Here is a 21074-nt window from a genome sequence, read left to right on the forward strand (position 1 = left end):
ATATATATATATATATATATATATATATACTACTTAATATATTTATTGATATTAGGAATTAGTAAAATACTTCGTCAAGTCTGCTTAACTTTCCTAGAAAGATTAATTTGTTTAACCTTGATTTTTTCTTCTTTATTTGGTGACTTTTTATATGCATAAATTCTAGGATGTGACAGAAACAAAAGGAAATGAATTTGAGGACTTTTGCATAAAAAGAGAGTTGCTGATGGGAATATTTGAAAAAGGGTGGGAAAAGCCATCACCTATCCAGGAAGCAAGCATCCCTATTGCTCTTTTAGGTCGAGATATTTTAGCCCGTGCCAAAAATGGAACAGGCAAGACAGGTGCCTATATTATACCTACACTACAAAAAGTAGATTTGAAACTTGATTATATACAGGGTAAGAGTCACTTTTTCTTTTTTTATCGTTATTATTGTTGTCACATAAGTAGTTTTTGGAATATTTATGATCAGAATTCTCAAGGGAATGCTATTTTCCCCTACTTTTGGGTTTATAAAATTGTGTCTAGATGTATGTATAAATCATAAAAAAATATATATCAAGCAAATACTCTACAATAAAATACAATGAGTTGTATAATGTGTAATGGTCGTTTAACTATATGAGATTCAGGTGTGTTGATTTGACACAGCTTTTGTAAGTTTTTTATGCATTACAGATAAAACTACTCAATGATATAGTTTGAAACTTCAGAATTAGTGTCTACATATTATGTAGCATCTGTAAATAACAAATCTATTTTTTATTTTTTTCTCACAAAAAAGTTTAAAATTCCTAAGTTTGTTGTAGGTTTTTAATTACCAATTTTAATGTATTCCTACATTCATTTCAAACTTTCCTATAAAGTTTTTATCTTTGTTTTGGTTCAAAAAATAATGCATGTAGTTTCGTTATATTTATGGTCACATTTTTTAGTATACTCAAATTATAAGCAAAGTGATTGTGCAATTCACATTTTTAGTCTTAAGCTTTCATTTAATATATGTAATAACTTTTAAACACATACACACATATGCATATATTTTTTTGTTTTTTACATTTAACTTTGGTGATTTTATTTGCAGCTATTTATGCCGATATGGCCTAATACGAAAAAAATCCTAAATAGCAGCCATTTTTACAAAATGAATCTTCATATTGTCAAGTGCAAAATGAGTTAATTAAGCCTACCATATCTTGTTTGCAAAAACAAAATTTCCTTTCGTATTGTGCATCAACATCATAATTTATGTGAAATTCAAAATGTTAAAGCATGCTTTCTGTATGCTTTAAAAAAGTCAGGAATGTAAATATATTGGAAGTTGTTCATAAATAACTTCTAGCAGTATTTCACCAAAATTGATTGGAAGAATGATCTTGTAATAATGTTTTTGTACAACATTTTCCATGCAAATACACTAACAACTTTGTTTTTGGTATTAATTTCTAAGTTTTTGAATGTCACATAATGCATTCTAATCTTTATAAATAGAAATATAAGAAGTGTGTATTATTTAGTTAGCTATACTAATTGCAAGTTGATTTTTAGTTTTGCACCAAGTACACAGCTTGCTCTGATGGGAAGTTAATGTTAATTAATCATTCAAATGGTAATATTGATTGATTATAAACAAATGTGTTTTATGAAGTTTTATTTCTTCAAGAATTTTATACCATTAATGAATTTACACTTGAAACCATAGACTTTATCACGTTACACCAAACCACTAGAAATTAATTTTAATATTTGTTATATTTATTCTTTGAATGGTGATAAAAAAACATAAGCGAAGAAAAGAAGTGGGTTACATACTGGGGTTTATTTATTTTGTAGTTACTATTGGAAATACTTTTCATATAATACTAATCTCCTGCTTTTTTTATTTCTCAGCCCTAATTATGGTCCCTACTCGAGAGTTGGCCCTCCAGACAAGTCAGATCTGTATAGAACTAGCAAAATATATAGGTACAAGGGTAATGGTCACAACTGGTGGAACAAGCTTGAAAGATGACATCATGAGGATTTATGAAAAAGGTAAGTATGTGGAGCTTAATTATGAAAAAACAAACAAATTCATAACTTATTGTAAAGAAATGAGCAAGTTCGGTGGTGAAAAAAATATTATTATGTGTAGAATATTATATGGAATATGAACCACTTGTGAATATACAACTTATTTCTGGTTTTCTGTTATGTAAATGCTCATTATACTTTTATTGCAAAACTTTTGGGGTAATTTTAAAAATAAATATTTTACATAATGAAAGATTCATATGAGTAACATGAATGTTAGATGTCATATTAAATACTCGTAAGTCTAAAATAAGTGCAGTATAGAATGTGACTTTACGTGAAAATTTTAATCTTTTTTTTTTTGTAAAACACTTGTACAGTGTAAAAAATACTATTATCTTTCTATATAGTTGCTTGTATTGAAAGAAATTGAGAGAATAGTAACTGTGTGTAATGATAATACATTAAGGTAAATATGTCATCTAAATAACTGAATTTTTAGTTGTAATGATATTCTAATGTAGTACAAAATTATTTTTCTTGGAGACATTAAATGATCACTGGTGCAGGTGCTTGAGTAGAAAAGCCATAAAAATCTCATGTTTATATTCAGTTGCTTTGAAATCATGTATAAATTGAGCTCATGAAGGCTAACCCAATCACTATCAAGGTCAGAGAGAGATTAAGTTTTTCCTCAGCTAACTTACGCTAAGAAATTAACTTTTATATAAGGAGTATTCACCAAAAACCAGGATTTTTCTTTCTTACGTGCTATTTAGTAGAAAGTTGTGGTTAACAAATAACAGTATTATTAGCTTGTATGTTAATTTCTTATGACATCATACTTTGTGTTCCTACAATGTAGGGTCTGAAACAAAGGTACAAAATGGCATCTGGAAGTATTATTGATTTAGAACAACATGCTGTAATAACTATATTTGAGAAGTTCTCATGGTAGCTCTTTCTCTATGTCATCTATATTTTTGGTCTTCGTAAGGTAATCTTTGTGTATAAATCAAATACTGACAGCTGGTTCTTGTAAAACAGCTTTACAGTACCACATGCATTTTAATTGAATGGCTTGATGAAGCATTGAATGAAATGTATGGTACTTTTGTGTACTAATGCTTAATTGCCTACATCCTCATCACCATTTTTGCATGTTCATTTTAATCTGATGTGGTGGACTCCTGGATATCAAATCTTTCTTTTTGTAAATGCCAGTCTACTGAAGTCTTAGAAAATGAATTTTCCAAGTCAGGCTTATCATTTTGAAATGCTATTCACTCCTCTAAATCTAAAATCTTATAATACTCATTAGACAGTATGTGGTTGAAGATAACATGGCATTAAAAACCTTTGAAAAAATCCAGTATGACCAGTGGGTTATATAAATATCATAGCAAACTTTAAAAAGTTAAAGTGTGGTCTGCACTAATTTTTAAGTACTGTTTATATCACTGGAAAGCTCTAAAAATTTGAATTTAGGTAACCTTGCAGAGGGATTTTTTTTCATTTAAGCAAAAATGTGTTTTATTTTAACATAAAACTGTGTAATGGGCTTTGTGTTGTGTCTTTATGCAGGGATTGAGTCCCAAATTTTGCAGTTATAAGAGAATGTGTATAATAAATTTCTTTTTAAATGGTTAATATTATTTTTGAATTAATTGTTATGGAATTAGAAAAATAATAAAATATCTCGGTTTGTGAAATTTTGGGTGCTAGTACAGCTCACTGGTTGGCATGTCAGACTGTAGATCTGAGTTTGTGTGGATCTCTCCCGATTACCATCAAAATCACACTTCACACTTGGGGTCTGTGTGTACATTATAAGAATGAAAGTCAAATTCTCTATTATGTTAGAGTAATCCAAAAGTTGATTTGTGTGGTTGTTGATTAGCTACCTTCCCTCTAGTCTATCAGTTCAAAATTAGGGACAGCTAGAACAGATAGTCCTCAAGTAGATTTGTGCAAAATTCAACAAACAGTAACTACAGTGTTAAAGTGAATATATATATGAAGACAAAATATGTGAATGTTTACACCCTAACTCCTCCAAGCCTGTTGGGCCAATCTCAACTAAATTTGTATTGAAACACTATAAACTATGGGTTATGTCTTGAGGGGGTCAAAATTGAACTTAACCATATTTCTGTTTTGTAAAGCTTGTTGGTTAATTACTCCCACTCTATTTAGTCAATCCCAAACAATCTTGGCAGGTTGATGCTGTAAACAGTGATGTATATTCTGAAGGGTTTCAAAGTCAAAGTATGAAAGTTGCTGGATTGTTTCTCAAACAACCATACTTTTCTCAATGAGATGTAGCATGTTCAAGGGTGGGATCACCTCAAAATCCTTATTTGTTAGTAGATGGAAAGCAAACTGCACATGTTTTTTATGAAAAAGCTATGTTATGATTTTGAGATAAAGTTTATGTTCAAGTTATTACTTTGAAATATATGATTGATGTTAAACTTGCATTGTTTTAATTAAGTTAAACATTCCCCGTCAGTTAATGGGTATTTCAGCTTGTTATTTATAATCCCTTCTATGAAAAAGCAACTTGTTTTGAGAAACAATCAGATGAAAAATCCAAATTATACTGAAGAAGAAAAATAATGTAAATATATGTTTAGTCCTTACAAAAGTAATGCAAGTTGAAAATAAAAGATATTTCACTAATAATATAGAAATGCCAGTGAGAACTTAAGCATTACTGTTCTACTTTATTTTAAAAAATAGGAATATATATATATATATATATATTACAAAGTTAACATTCAAATACTAATATAATAATTGAATACAGCAGAGTGTAGCCCAGTGATGTTGGACTGTAGGCCTGAGATTTCTTACTTCATGTCCTGTTGCTGCCATAAGAAAAGAAATCCTGCTTTACATTATGGGGCCAGGGGGTGCATTGTAAAAGATGATCAAATCCCACTATTGGATCTGAAAAGAGAAGGTGGTGGGAACTAGCTACTTTCCCTATAGTCCATCACTTGAAAATAGGGGACAAATAGCAACTAAGATGAACAGTTGATATTTGTCTGTGAGACAAAATGTTTTCATTCAAAAACTTACTGCTCTTGATTTAGGGAATTTAAATAATACAACTCTGTAGCCATAACAACCATAACTGGAGATATTTTAAATTATAGTATTGGCAAAACTGTCAGTGGAACATGTGATTTTGATGCAAAGTAAAGCTAACTGTATCCTACCTTTCATAATGTTATTTTTGTATGATAAGGTATATCTTTCACTGTATCTATCACATATATGTGTACATGTAATAAATGGGCTTTTGGTTTATTTTTGTTGTTTTTTTTCCAGTTCATATTGTCATTGCCACCCCAGGAAGAATACTAGATTTAATGGAGAAAAATGTTGCTCAAATGGATAAATGCAACATGCTAATCTTAGATGAAGTAAATATTTTTTTCTCTATTTTATCATGTGGATGTGATTAAAAAAAATTAAATGCATGAATTGTTTAAAGATTGCAACCTAGCATATTACTTTGAAGAGGAAAATGTTATAAATAGCTATTTTTAGTATTAACAATTTGTTGTCTGTAGAACCATTGGTTAATATAAACTGAAAATCTTAAAGCTGCATATTATGTTCAAATAATGAATATGCTGTTGAAAGTTAAGTATACATACATAATCTCTAAATATCTGATTATTCTGTTAGGAGATCAATCCATTTTAACATTTAGACACTCTGCAAAGAAATTAACCAGTAGCTACTAGTCCAGTTATTTGGGTTTTTTCCTCTAATGTGGCAGAATAATATTAGTAAGTTAATTTATGATGAATTAGAAAACACTGAATTTGTGTAGAATCCATAGGAGTTAGCTGGTTACAGGAGAAATATTTTAGTTTCCATTAGTAATGGTTGGTAAGAAAAGTAGGTTAAAAGTACTAAGTACATTGTTAATATAACATAAATATTCTTTCTTATATATATATATTCCCAAATAAAAAGTGCTAGAAATGGAATTTTCATAATTGTATTTAGAGATTCAAAAATGGCACTTAATTCCTAAGAATATAAAACAGTGTGTTTAGAAATCAGACATTTTTACTGAAAATTTAGGATTAAGTTGATGCAGAAATGAGAACAGGATTATTTTGTTTCATTTTTTGTTATTTTCATCCCTGATCCGTTCAGTTGTGTCTGATGTTGCCTAAAGCCAAAACATAACACCCTTAAAATAATGACATCCATAAACACCTTCTGAAGAGCACTATCTAATTTAAACAAATACTTTGTTGTTTGCACTAAAAATAACCTAAATTGTATAAAAAAAAATTAAATCTTTTAAAAATATTTCATTATTGCAAACAAAATAAATTTGTAATAGTTATAAAAACTACATTTGAATTTTTTTTGCCAAACTTTATCCATTTGGTTCTCTGCAATTCCACATGTTAACTTTAAAGCTCATTATTTTTGTTGCATGTTTCTTCTTCTAGACATTTGACTTGAACTATGTACCTCAATGAACATCAGTAACATAGTTGACTGTGATTCATCTTTAGACAAAATTTAAGAGCTGCTGAGTTTGCTATCACAAAAAGAAAGCATTAAATATTTGTGTAAAAGGAAATGTGAGCTATAACTACTATATTTGGCATAAATGTTCAACAGTGCAGGAACTAAAATAATTCGTTTATTGGTTCTGTGAGTCATTATGCAAGACTTGCTTGCATTTGAAGTCATTCTTAAAGGCTTTGAACCCAAAATGTTACTGGAATGAAGCTGACCTTATCTTCTAGTACCATTAACAAAATAATAAACAGGAATTTAAGATAACAAAGACTAACAAGCTTTTCAAAATCGGTGGTTCATTTATGAGAAGGAATCACAGCAATCCCATTCAACAACATTTCCCATTTCTAATCCAATACCTTCGTGTATTTGGTTTGTTTAAATAAGGTTTTAGAAGCTGACTCTGCATACAGTGAAGGGTCTTTGAAAAGTCTGTCTCTGTAGCCAAAGTTTGACTATGTTGACTTTCATAGAAGCTTGTTAGAAAGGACAAAGCAGTATTGGGTAATAGTATGACATTAAGTCATCATATTTAGCATGACCAATGATGTAGTTTGATGTTTGTTCTTACAAAGGGTAATAAACTCCACTGTAGGTCTTAAGGTAGAGTGTCTTTCAATTCTGGATTACAGTATATAAATTTCAGGCATTTTTCATATGTAACCGTGAAAACTACCATAATACTGATGATTGATATGAAAATGTTAGGCTTTTTTATTGTCTGTAAAGATAATTTAAGCCCCTGTATAAGAGCAAAATTAAGAAATTAAGTTTAGGCTTTTCTGTATTTTATAAAAATTATTTTTCTAAATATTAAGCTTTATTACAAGTATCTTCTTTATTGACTAGGCTGACAAGTTGTTGTCCCAAGATTTTAAAGAAATGCTAGATAAGATCATCAGTTATTTGCCAAAGGATCGCCAGGTTCTCGTGTACTCGGCTACATTCCCACTCACTGTTGAACAATTTATGGTAGGTAACATACTTTTTTTTTCTTTCCTGTTGTGTCATTATAATAATTCATAATTATATGATGGTTGTATAATATTACATTACTGTCAGCAATGTAAGTTTTAAGTTTCTCACAAATGCTGTAATATGTATCAGAGATTCAAAAGTAAGGGATATATGTGGCCCAGTGGTTAGTGTACTGGTCTGGATCTGAGGTACCATTACCACAAAAAAAACTTGCTTTGTTGCCATATTCATTATAATAGTACCTCAGATTCTACTATTTGGCTAACAAGAGTCAGGAGTATTGGCTAGTGCAGATAATTTCAAAACTACGATGGCTATAAAGACCTTTTTTGGAATTTTCTTGAAGGACATGAAGATTCTCTAGATCAGGGGGGCAATTTGAAAATGCTACAATAAGAAAAATTTTACATTATATTATTATACCATTTCAACACCAAATTTGTTTTTATATTAAGGGGGGTATCAAATGTTTTGAGGTGGGGCATGGAGCAAAAAAGGTTAAGAACCACTGCTCTAGATGTATGTTGGTGACTTTAGTGTTATATAGAGAAAAGTTTGTGATGAGTAATACTGGTAGTAAAATTCTTTCTTTTTGAGTTCTTCTTTATTTATTTATTTATTCTTCGGTATTTGGTTTCTACAACTGTATGAATTAAAATCATAGGATGTTGTGTTTTATGTCTATTAGTTCAGTGAATGTAAAATTTAAATTATTTAGTGTATGTCAATGGACTTATAATGCCAGTTTAATGGTATATAATTTCATATATTAAAGTTGTTCCCAATGTTTCTTGATATTTTTGCATCTGACTTTGTAATAGAAGAGAACCATTCCACGTCAATATATGTCATTTGGTTAAATATCGTGAAATTGAACATCATAGTTTTGCACTGATATTTTATAGCATTGGTCAAAAAACAAAAGTTATTATATTTTGTAACCTTTTTGGCAAGCCAAAGAAGGTACTTGTGCAATTTTATAAACTAAATTAATTTAACAAGATCAGCCTCAACCTCTTTCTACTTTGCTGTTATTCTGTGTACATTTTTAATTTTTACAAATTAGTGAAGTATTTCAATTTTTTTGTTCTTTGGGTGATCTGAATGTAAAATAAAAATTTTTCTAATGCTTTACAGAGAAAATACCTAAAAGGGCCATATGAGATCAACCTAATGGATGAATTGACTTTAAAAGGTATAACTCAGTACTATGCTTTCGTTCAAGAGAGACAGAAGGTTCATTGTCTGAACACATTGTTTTCTAAGGTATGGATTTTAAAATCACTGCAAACCATAATGCATTTAACACTTTGAAATCGGGTGAGTCAATGTAGACATATCATGACCTTTTTATAGAGTTGTATTCAAAATTTAATTTATGAACTTTATTATCAGTATGTGTTAATAAACTTTGTATCAGTAATTCAAATTTTTACATTATCTAAGTTTTAATTTTTTACTTTCAAAACGAAATATTTAAATAAATTCTCAATATAAATTTATCTGTATCACATGACACATTTTTACTCTGAATTGCTCATTTTAAGTTTTCTTTCTACTCCTATATGATCTGACTTTGGCAAAGATCGTACACTTATAGTATAAATATTGCTAAGTTATAATGTAAACTTATAGTGTCCAAACTTATTACATTACTGAGATATATACAAAAAGTCAAACTCACATGCCTCGTCCTCCTGTCCCATCCTATCTTTCAGTATGTCAGTAATTCTCTCTGTCATTTGCTGTTGAATTATTTATAACCAATAGAAAGAGAATGTTTAAATCTACTGAAATTGCTATTAGGCTAGCTCATTCTGACAACACTTTTTGAATTATTTGGCCTACAGTTTCATCTATTGTCAGATCAGTTTGACCAGCTAATGGAATGTTCTTAACCTATTTATAGTTAGTTAGAAATCCATTTAAATTATAGAAGATTTAATATATTATATTTCATGTGGTAATAATATTTTGTGTTCTAAATTGCATATTTGAAATAAATAATCATTTTTTGTGCTACCAACATCCCTACTGAAAAAGTAGGATTAAGGTTTGTCGGGAATTTCAGAGCACAAAAAATAAAAAGCTCACGTGTAAGTACTAAATTTCTTATTTTTATGTATATTTTATTAATTGTTATAAAATATACTAAAATGTAAAAATTAGAAACTTGTTAGGTTAAATAAGAAAACTTAAATGAAGCAAAAATTACTTGTAATAGCACGAACACGTTATGAGGCATGATTGTATAATTTGTGTGTGTGCATGCTAGTAATTCTATTGTTTTGTTTACACAAAAATGTGCAGCTGTCAACCAGTAAAATAAACCAGATATGGAAAGTCTTTTAGTTTTGGCTATAAGAATAAATAATTATCTGTTACAGTATGTGATCGTTCTAGAAGGGGAAAAAAAGGGTAATTTAAAATTATTTTGTATTTTTTAACTATGCATTTTACCATATATTACTGATTTTGCTACAGTTAGTGTTAAGGTAGAAAAATGTTTTTTAAATATAAAGATTTACTGAAAAAAATAACTTCATACTCATTTAGGAGATTCTAGATAGTGGTTATACAAATGAAATATGAAAATTGTAAGATGAAAAGTTTTATTCTTGCAGGGAAATCACCTTTCACTCAAACTGACTTAGTAAAAGCTTCAGAAATTCAGACAAATTTTTAACAAAAATACATTATTAAAAAATGTATTCTTTGTGTACAGCAGACTTATAATGTGAAATAAAATGTTGTCAAATTTTATGAAGCTACATTAGTAAATTCAGAGTTATAGTATGTATAATTTCTTCCTTACATAGTGGTTACAAGGTTGGTCAAAATGACTGACACCATATGCAGAAAGTAAATGTAGCATGTAGCACTTCATTTACGTTTTGTTTTGTTTTTACTGAAAATGGGTTTTCTTTTCAAATGATCATTATTCTCTCCCCAAAAAGTACTTAATTTTACATTCCTTACCTTTAATTAAAAAATGGTATATAGTTCCGTGAAAGACATTTTAATTTTAGAACTTTGAAAACAGTGTATGTAATAAAATTTTTAATGTCAAGATTGCGTTTTTGAATTTCTATTTAAATAATTGCTGTTTACTATGTAATATTGTATCATATCCCTAGACTCCTTTACTCTGCACATCATTATTTTGTACAGAATGTATTATATTTAAAAAATAAAAAAAAAGGCAAACTGTTGTAAGAAGCTGTTTATCATGCTATAACTTCATAAACTTATCAGGGTTATGGAGTGAATGCCTTTTCTAAGCTGGCAAAACATAGGTATAATGGATTATATTTGTCATAAGACACTTAAATATATTATTTTCTTTTTTAAACACTAGCTTCTTTTTTCAGTTAAAAAAAGCCCCCCAGTGGCACAGAGATATGTCTGCGGACTTACAACGCTAAAAACCGGGTTTTGATACCCGTGGTGGGCATAGCAAAGATAGCCCATTGTGTAGCTTTGTGCTTAACAACAAACAAACACAGTTAAGAAAAACGATAGGCCTAATAGTAATATCTTATGACAAGTATAATTAATTGGTATCTGTACACTGATCTTCAGAACAATACCTGTTCTTTTACAAATGTTTGTTCACAGTATTATTATCAGTTAGGCTTTATGGTCTTTCAGTTGCTTAATTATGCTCTTTCTTCTGCCAGTCTCACTTGTTGAAACTGAGTTTTCTGTATCTCAGGATTTTAGTCTAGTTTTATATTTTTTGTGATCTTTAATGTGAGACTTATATGCCCCATTAATGATTAAGTGAAGACTGGCTTTTCTACTGGCTATAATGGCATTTCCATGTTTCATGTACTAGTAATAATTTTCTTCCTAGCTTTGTCATACCTTTTTAACAGCATTGGTTCTGTAGCCTTCTCAGTTGACATACTGCTTTCTATAATTTATCCTCCTCTTTCTCCCTCTCTCCATTCTTGTTATTGGCCCAAGTGAGGGCTTCTGTTATGATGGTTCAATCATTTGTTTTGTAAATGTACTATTAAAAAATCTATGTAGAGGTAAAAATAATTTTCAAATTACTCTGAATAGTGTTTTTTTGTTTTTTTACTAAGTTTAATGTTATCATCATCTTTCTAATTAGCATCATGCCATACCTGTTTTAAGACTTATATGACCATTTGCTTATATGTATTTGTTTCTCTTTCTTTTTTTCTGCTAATTACAACTGTCTTTGGATTTTGAAAATGTCTGATCAACCTTGTTACTAAGGCAGCTAATACATTAATATTTGTGTTTTTCATGTTCAGGGCTTTTTAATTAGAAATACGAAAGAATACAAGATAATACAGTATTTAGAAAAGAACAGTTAATTAACTTGTACATATGGATTATTTAATTTCCTGCTTGATAAGTAATATCTCATAATACACCCTGTACCATGAATGAATTATTATTAAAGTACCTTTGGTGAAATTAGTATTTTTTTCTTCAGATCAGGTAGTTCTTTAAAACAGTAATTTTAAATATGGATTGTTTTGGTGTTTTTTTTTTGTTTTTTTTTAAGTAATTGTGTACGTTTAGCAGTGATCTTCAGTTGGCTTGGATATTGTTGAGTAAATAACTTCAGTTTGTTCTTCAGAAAATTGAGACTGTTCTAACAGTTGTTTTTTAAAATCATTAAATGATATTCAGATTTGTAGCATACGTTGTTGTTTTTTTTACTATGTTTATAATATTCAAAGGACTGAATATTCACTTGAGTTTCACCATTACAATATACTCTAAGCTGAGGGATGGGTTGTTGGTGAGAAATTAATAAAGAAGTACACATAAATATTTCCTACTCGAAGAGCATTTTATTTATTATTTTGTGTATTTTACTTCAGCTACAAATAAACCAATCCATCATTTTCTGCAATTCAACTCAACGAGTAGAACTTCTTGCCAAGAAAATCACAGAGCTGGGTTATTCTTGTTACTACATTCATGCTAAAATGTCTCAGCAACATCGTAACAGAGTCTTCCATGATTTTCGTGCTGGTCTTTGCCGGAATTTGGTCTGCTCAGGTCAGAAATCAGCTTTTTAAGTGATTAATCATAAAGTTAATGACCATGAAAATGAAACTGTTTTCTATTTTAGCCTATTAAATATTATATATGTTGATCTTAATATTTCATCACTTTCTTGGGATAGTTTTTACATATAAGAAGCAGCAAGATATGATATTTAAGTACACTAAGTTTTAGGATACAATGATGATTATTATGAAACTGCTTTGGGGCTACCATTCTGTATAACACAAAATTATTTTTATTCTCCACTTTAACAGAAACACACTGATAGTAGTCTAAGGTTTACAAAATACATGATTTTATTACTGTTCTTTTAGTAGTGGTGCATAATCAAATTTATTATAATTTATCCCTCACTTACAAGAGTATAGTTTTTCAAAGAAGATTGGGTAAGTACTTTATTTCTTGTTTTCATATTTATTCTTTATTATATGGATCTTTTTAAGTTATTTAAGACTAGATTAGGTAAAATAAGTAATAATAATAATAATATAATTAAAATGGTTCACAAGGCATGCATGTGAGCTGCACATTTCCCAAGTGATTTACAACTTATAATGGCACAGGTAGTTGTTAGACACAGTTCAAAGGGCAATAAAACAATACAATTTAATTATCAATAGATGTATACTGTTATGAACTTAGAGCTACTTGGGATAAATGAATGTACGAAGTTTTAGGGATTATACTAAGGAAATTTGAGAGTTCTGAGATGAGGAAACGTATTTTTTATTTTAACATGAAAATTACTTTTCACACTGACTATTCAAAACAAATACATATTTTTAAGTGAAGTATAAGACTTATAAGCTGGAAAGACTGCCAAATTTTGTGAGGATATACATGCCATATTGAAAGTTAGAAGTATTAAATCTATAAAGACTTTATTAGAGTAGAAAGAGATCACGTGGTCGGTCAAATTGACCGAGCCCATGTTGAGAGAGTTAATACTATAACTTGGTTTGTGTTGCACTAAAAATTGTATTTTTGTAGATTACGGACAAAAGGTAAATAGATTTTGATTTTAAGTGGTAATGAGGACTTTGAGTGGCATGCTTATATCAAATACTAGAAAAAAAATGCATCTGCCTTACTGAGACTTGGTTACTGTCAAAGTGTTTTAATTGCTTGTCTGCCAGTAGAGATACATTAAACAATGTGTCCCAGTTATCTGAGGTGTAGATCAGTGTATTAGGTCATTTTTAAGTGAAGGTCCAAAGAATTAGTACAACTGCTTATTAAAATACATCTAAAATATAGGTTAGTCAGTTCATCTGAAATCTGATGTACATAAAAAACATGTACCATAAAAAACAATTCTAACTCTTCTATGGCATTATAGAATTTGATTATTAAATCACTTTCAGTTACATTTTTTTTTGGGGGGGGTGGTATATTTTGAATAATTATTAATGAAACTAATGATTTAGTCAACTTGTTATTTTAAAATAATAAAGGTATGTGTCAGCATGTGTATTGTGTGAAGTAGTTTTACTATCTTAAATAAAATTTAAGTATAAATAAAACAAAAGCTATTAGAAAACAGTTTGAAAAATGTTTGAAAGTACCATGGTTTACAGAATTGAATATTTAATTTAATGATTATAATTTGTGTCCATCTATTTTCGTTTTTCTTTCAGACTTATTCACTAGAGGTATTGATATTCAAGCAGTAAATGTGGTTATCAATTTTGACTTTCCTAAAATGGCAGAAACATACTTGCATCGTATTGGTAGATCAGGTCGATTTGGACACTTTGGCATTGCTATTAACCTGATCACTTACTCTGATAGATTTTCTCTACATCGCATTGAACAAGAACTTGGAACAGAGATAAAACCAATACCTAAGGTATACTATCCACAGTTTCACAACAGTTTTGATCATCTTTTCTTCTGTGGGCCAAAATTAATCTAGACAAATCACGAAAATTTAATTGGCCATATATGAACAATATAATGAATATAATTTTAATAGAAAATTCTTTGTTACCATTATTATTAAACAGACTATTATATTTTTAAAATGTGACTATTTTTCACTTTTCAAAAATACTAAACATTGTAGTAGTGCTACTAACCTAATTAACACATGTATTTAAAAAATGCCAATTTAACTCGATTAATTCACAATAATTTGTAGTTAAATATCAAAGTATGATGATTGTTTATTCAGTACTTTTCATTCTTTCATTAACACACAGACACAAATGTTTTAATCATTCATTGAAATTAGTCATGTATATATAGATAGATAGATAAATAGATACTTGTGTATGTTTATTTTTGTAGCACTTAAATATGTCAGTATAGGAATAATTTTGCACATTAAACTTCTTTCACGATCTTCTTGCAGGTGATTGACAGAAGTTTGTATGTTGCGGAATTACAACATGATGAAAATGATGAAAGGAATGCAAGCAAGTAGATGTTAAGCTTCAAATATTCTTTTCCATAAGGTAAAGACAAATATTATATAAAAGATAAAATACCTAAATTATGTTTACTTCTTAATGCATAAATTAAAACTTCCCTTGAAACCTAAATTTAAAATACCATGCAAGATATTGTTTTGTGATTGTTGAATTTGAAATGTCGATAAAACCTTGTTACGTACCATAAAGTATTTCAGAAAGAAAAATATATATGCAAAATCAACTCATTCGTGTTAAAAGCATATTAATCTTAGCATTATACCTCACATGAGTAAAACCATGCAGGTAAAACTAAAGTAAAAACTGAAGTTACATAAAAACCAATAATTTTATGTTAATGTACTGTAGCTTATTTATGGTAATATTTCACTTATAGAGCTGGGAAATTAGTCAGTGTAATATATTATTAATCGCCTGTGATCATCGAGTACGTTGATTTGTGTTGGGTTAAGGAATCAGTTAATGTCATGAAACTAATCAGGTAAAATAGTTAATATCACAAAAATAGTGCTTCTGATTATTACTTTCCAACTATCCAAGAATATTCGATTAGTTGAATCTAACTGATTAATGAGCCCAACAATTAATTGATTAATAAATTACACTAACTCCCCAGCTCTAGTCACTTAAAAAAACAAAGGATGTAATTTTGTTTACTCATTACTAAGCAAGTAACATGCAGTGTCATTTAGTCTGAGCTCTATGACAAAATGTAAAATGTTAGCAAACTGTGTATGGGATAAAAAAAAGTAACTGGAATTTAACAGTCTTTAAAGTTGTACTATCTAAGCATATTTTGCACAGTAATCAGTCTTGACTGACTTGGCACAGAAATATCAAAAAAGGCATAGTACCAAATTTTAAAAACTTTGAAACAAAAACTTCTTTTTGGTATAAATGTTTTTATGAATTATGTTTGTATGAAAGGGCATAGAATTCAACATATTTTAAAAAGTATAAAGAAAAATATAGATACATCACTTATTGTAGGAATGCTTGTTAGGATTAATATACTGAGAATTCCATCTTGAGCTTGTAAGGTTATTGGGTATGTTGAAAAAAAGTTAATTCCTTAAAACTGTGGTTCCCACCTGCCAATCTGCAAGATGGTAAAAAAAAATATGTTTTAAAATACAACTACTGAAGTATATTGATTTACAATATGATTTAAAAGTGTCTTAAAAAGTTAATATTATATAAAATGGTCCATGAAATTTTGGGATCTCAATTAGCTGTTCCTCAGTTGGTAAAAGGTTTGGAACTATTGCCTTAAAAGACTTGTTCATTTACAGATGGCTTGGCCAGGTGGTTAGGGCTCTTGCCTCACAATCTGAGGGCCTTGAGTTCGAATCCCCATCACACCAAACATGCTCGCCCTTTCAGCCGTGGGGGCATTATAATGTGACAGTCAATCCCACTATTCCTTGGTAAAAGAGTAGTCCAAGAGTTGGCGGTGGGTGGTGATGACTAGCTGCCTTCCCTCTAGTCTTACACTGCTAAATTAGGGTCAGCTAGTGCAGATAGCCCTCGTGTAGCTTTGCACAAAATTCAAAAACAAACAAACAGAGGGCTTTAGTCACTCATTTTTCAATTAGTAAAGCAAGATTTTAGAGAGTATACAAGCAAATGTTACTTAAGTATCTAGCATTGTAAGTTTAAAAAAAAAACATTTGATAAAATTTTGCAGTAAGAAATTCAGTAGATTTGAAATATTATTCTTTGCCTGGTTAAGGTTAACTGTTTTTTGAGACTTGTCTATAATGTGTGTTATCTCACAATATTAGAGGTGAGCATTTAGTGGAATTTGATAATCGATTAATCATTAGGCTTATTAACAGATTATATTAAAGTGATCAGTTCTTCTCACATGAGATGTGAATAGTTGGAATAATTAAAAGTATTAGTAATTGAAACATTAATTTTTGTTAGTCACAACATCAGTTATTTTCATGACAATCAAATTAATCATCCAGTTCTGCATAGTAATATAGCTGAAATGAGACAGTGCCCTACTGTGATGGCTCATCACACTTTGAGATGTTGATCGCTTGTTTGTCCTGAATTATGTAAACCAATATTTTACACTTAGAACAAAGTTTATTTGAACTTTAATAAGTTTGACTCACTGAACAGTTAAGACAATTTCTAATAGCTTCTTATCCCATAGTATATGATTTTCTGATTTGTGACTAGGCACTTGTTTAATACAGAGAACAAAATGTTTTAGAAAATTCAAAATGATTTGTACTTATCATTTGAAAAAATAAGAAATTATAATATGTAACAATTGGTTAGTTATTTCATCTTAAGTAAGGATTAAACCACAATATTGTTAAGGTGATTTGATTGAATCAGCCATAACTGACCATTCTGATAGTGTATCAGTGATTTATATCAGTGTGTACTAGATATGCTAACAGCATTAAATTCCATGACATAATGGGACTTTGTTATATTTGCTTCTTTTTTCAGAAAAGTCTAAGGTCAAGTGGAAATATCAAGAAAAAATGACCTAGTCTGGTATGCTATTAATCTTGACAGCTTCTCTACTCAAAAGAATTATTGGTCATGACTGAAAAGTGTTATTTAAATTGTGTACCTAACACTACAGAATGGGATTATTTATTTTTGTTTGAGCTTGTGAATATTGCAAGCAGCAGTGTTAACCAGGAAGGTGTTACCATTAATGCCAAACATTACTGTAAATATACCTAAAGTGACTTGACACAAATGACTTCATCTTCGTGAACAGTTTCTGGCAAGTCCTAATAACTCTTCCAAAGTGAAAATAACACTGTATTTCAAATCTCTTCAAATGATGTTCAAAGTGACAGTTCTTGTTCCACAAAAAAGTGTACTAAGACCTTATTCTAGTAGAATGAGAAGAAAAAATATATCAGAATGTTTGTAAAACTGTCACAGGATTCAATTGATATACATCTGTGCCATGCCATTATAGACATCTAAATTATAATCTGTATTTAGAGGCACTTTAAGACTTCGTCCAGCCACATTACTTCAGTTAAGTGGTATCTATCATGTATATGGCATTGACTATCTGATGAGTGAATTATTAAAGTAACATATGCTTGGTTACATCATAAATAACATGTTTTAACTTGCTTCTTCATATGAAAATGAAACATATGGTGAAGAACCCAAACAGTCACTGCCAGCATGTTTGTACATTTTCTACTTGGATCTTTCTCAAATTGTGGGGAGGTCATATCACAAACGTTTTAATATATGGAAGGAGCTTTGAATAACTGTAGGTGACCTAAAGTTGTACTGTTTCAGTGAAGTGAAAGAACAGTAATGTGATTGTAATTGTTATTTCTGTATAAACCTTCCTTAACTGAGTATATTAGACAGGACAGAAAATATTCTGACTCACTCTACATTGTAAATTGTGGCTAATCAAAAATTGGAACTTTTAAGCTGTTCCTGGAACAGTTGAATATACATATATATATATTCATCATATTGACAAAAAAAGCACAAGTTCAGATACTTCCCAAAATTAAACTTATATTTGGAAGTGAAATTGCTGGGTTTGTATAACCTTAAGAAGTAACACAATTGATATTCATCACAAGTTCAGATACTTCCCAAAATTAAATTTATATTTGGAAGTGAAATTGCTGGGTTTGGATAACCTTAAGAAGTAACACAGTATTATCTGGTTTGAACTTAAGGCCATTTTCAGTTTAACAAGACTACCTGTACAGATTTAATTAGAATAGTCACATGCAATATTTCTATTTAAAATAGTCAAATTATGTATTTCACTGAATATATTTGAATTTTCAGGCATATACTGAGTCTTACCTCTCATTTTTGTGTTTTTTCACATGTGAACACTAAAAATTTGTGCCACTTAATTTTACATACTCCTTTTAGCCATTGTCCTTGAAGCTTTTTAAGAAATTATGAAATTCATTGTGTTGGTTAGCTTCTTGTTATTTCATGTTTCAAGGCAGTGTTCACTGGTGGTTGATATAGTGTCCATGTTGGAACAAAATAAGTAATGTGTAATTTTGAATTTACATTGATATTAAGTCAGTACTAACTGTTCTTGTCTTTCTGGTCAAATGTAGTCACTGAGTTTCAAACATAAGCTTTTAGTTTTTTAGTTGAGATTGAATGCCAAGGGCATGGCCTCCCATGAATACCCATTGTTCAGATATTGTATGGTTGTGCAGACCTAACTGAGTGGCTGTCAAATGTTTGGCTTCTTAAAAATCTAATATAATAATCTTTGTAACAGATATATTCAAAGTATGCCAATAAATAACTGATTTCATCTTCCTTCAATTAAATCTGAATAATGATGTTATGCCATATCAACTTTTTGTACCCTGAAGAGTAGGAAAACTTAAATTTAACATTCATAGCAAGGCAGTAAACATTATAAAATATAAAGTTTTACTGAAAAAACTTATTTATTTAAGAGGTTTTAGAGATTATGCAAATAAAATTTCACGATTTTCAGGTGAAAAGTATTTTTAATCGTAACATGAAAATCACTTTGACTCCATATATTCGCTGTCAAATTTTGAGAAAAATACTTAATTAAAAAAATCTGATTTTTTGTGTCCAACAGCCTTGTAATATTTGCTGGAATCTTGTCATATTTCATGAGATACAAAAAACGTCAAAAGCTGTAGTATGGAAACACTAATGGTCACAAGGTCAGTGTAATCCATGAAGCCAGTAGTGAGAAGGTTAATAGCTTAATGTGAAAACTAGAACTGTTATTTATCTTCTTTTTTTTTCTTTTTTTTCATTTCTTTCTTTGCCTAACATCCTACTTTTTTAAGATATAACCTGTTTGCTTTTATGATGGATCTCAATCAAAAAATAAGTATTTCCAAAAAATTTGGGGTAACAAAAAGCCCAGTTAATTAGCAACGTTACTTGTTGAATTTAGGACAAAAGTTTATGCATTTTATCTGCAATGTTACTGACATGGGTAACTTGTTGAATCATAATGCAAAAGAAAAATATTGTGAATCAAATGATTTGGAACATGGTAATTATTTTATTTTCTCATTATTTATCTTGAGTGTACACATTTAATATTTTTGGTAACATTTGGCAATCAGAAGTTAACCAGTTATACTGTTGGAAATACACTGTATTACTTGTGTAATAATGAAATTGCCATCAATTCCAATATTCTCACGACATGCAAGAAAATGGTTGTTATATCTTGTAAAAATTTATCATTTTTGACCTGTGAAGCACTTTAAAAATATATGATGTAATAAGTAAAATGTTGGTTATTTCAAATTGCTTTGCAGTTTTTTCCCACGTACTTGTCTTTATTAGGCCGACACTTACCACCAAGAATTTTATTTTGCACAAACTATTAATATTTGTTTCTTTTTAATTTAATTTAATTTTGTTAATAGAATTAAAAAATTACTTGACACAATTAAGAATATTAGCTAACTTACAATTATCATGAATTGGTCTCTCGATTAGCAGAGTTAATTTTTAAGATTTTACATAAGTTTTGTTTAATACTGCATATGTTGTCAAATCATAAAACATTTTTGAACCTAAGGGGAGGAAGTTATTAAATTTTGCAATGGAATAATAAATGACTCTTCTAAATTATGGTCCTATTGTCTTCTTTGTGTGTACCACTGTTCAACATTGTATAATGAGATTTTTCACACTTAAAGCACAAACCAAAAAAATCAAAGTAGAGGAGTAAAGATATCTGACATTTGGTTCTCAAGTAGGAATAAGTATTTTATAACAACCTGATACACTACTGTTGCTGAGCTTTGATTTAATAATAAAAACATAGATTTCACTTCATATGAAATATATAAATTTCTTTAAATAATAAGAAATCTAAAGTTTATTCACATTTAATGAAATACCCAAAGAATTTTACCATTATTTTTAAATCTTGTTTCTCATGATTACACGAAAAGTTCAATAATTTTGGAATCAAAACAAAATTTTTAAAGTGTTTGAAAATTAAATTTACAAAGTTTAATGATGATTTTTCTTGCATAG

The 21074-nt window shown here is 29.3% G+C and overlaps 1 protein-coding gene across 1 annotated transcript in view; it reads left to right on the plus strand.

The window, feature by feature from the left end:
* Positions 1 to 20663, plus strand: part of LOC106467014 (putative ATP-dependent RNA helicase me31b) — a 30562-nt gene extending 9899 nt beyond the window's left edge. Inside the window, exons 4-12 of the mRNA XM_013927359.2 lie at positions 167 to 401; positions 1894 to 2037; positions 5353 to 5447; positions 7426 to 7548; positions 8692 to 8820; positions 12420 to 12600; positions 14247 to 14458; positions 14963 to 15065; positions 17514 to 20663. Coding sequence (XP_013782813.1) covers positions 167 to 401; positions 1894 to 2037; positions 5353 to 5447; positions 7426 to 7548; positions 8692 to 8820; positions 12420 to 12600; positions 14247 to 14458; positions 14963 to 15034 — 1191 coding nt within the window. The 3' untranslated portion in view covers positions 15035 to 15065; positions 17514 to 20663. The remainder of the gene's footprint in view (positions 1 to 166; positions 402 to 1893; positions 2038 to 5352; positions 5448 to 7425; positions 7549 to 8691; positions 8821 to 12419; positions 12601 to 14246; positions 14459 to 14962; positions 15066 to 17513) is intronic.
* Positions 20664 to 21074: the final 411 nt, after the last annotated feature.

Source organism: Limulus polyphemus, unplaced genomic scaffold, assembly GCF_000517525.1.
Source record: "Limulus polyphemus unplaced genomic scaffold, Limulus_polyphemus-2.1.2 Scaffold2, whole genome shotgun sequence".
In the NCBI taxonomy this organism is placed as follows: Eukaryota; Metazoa; Arthropoda; class Merostomata; order Xiphosura; family Limulidae; genus Limulus; species Limulus polyphemus.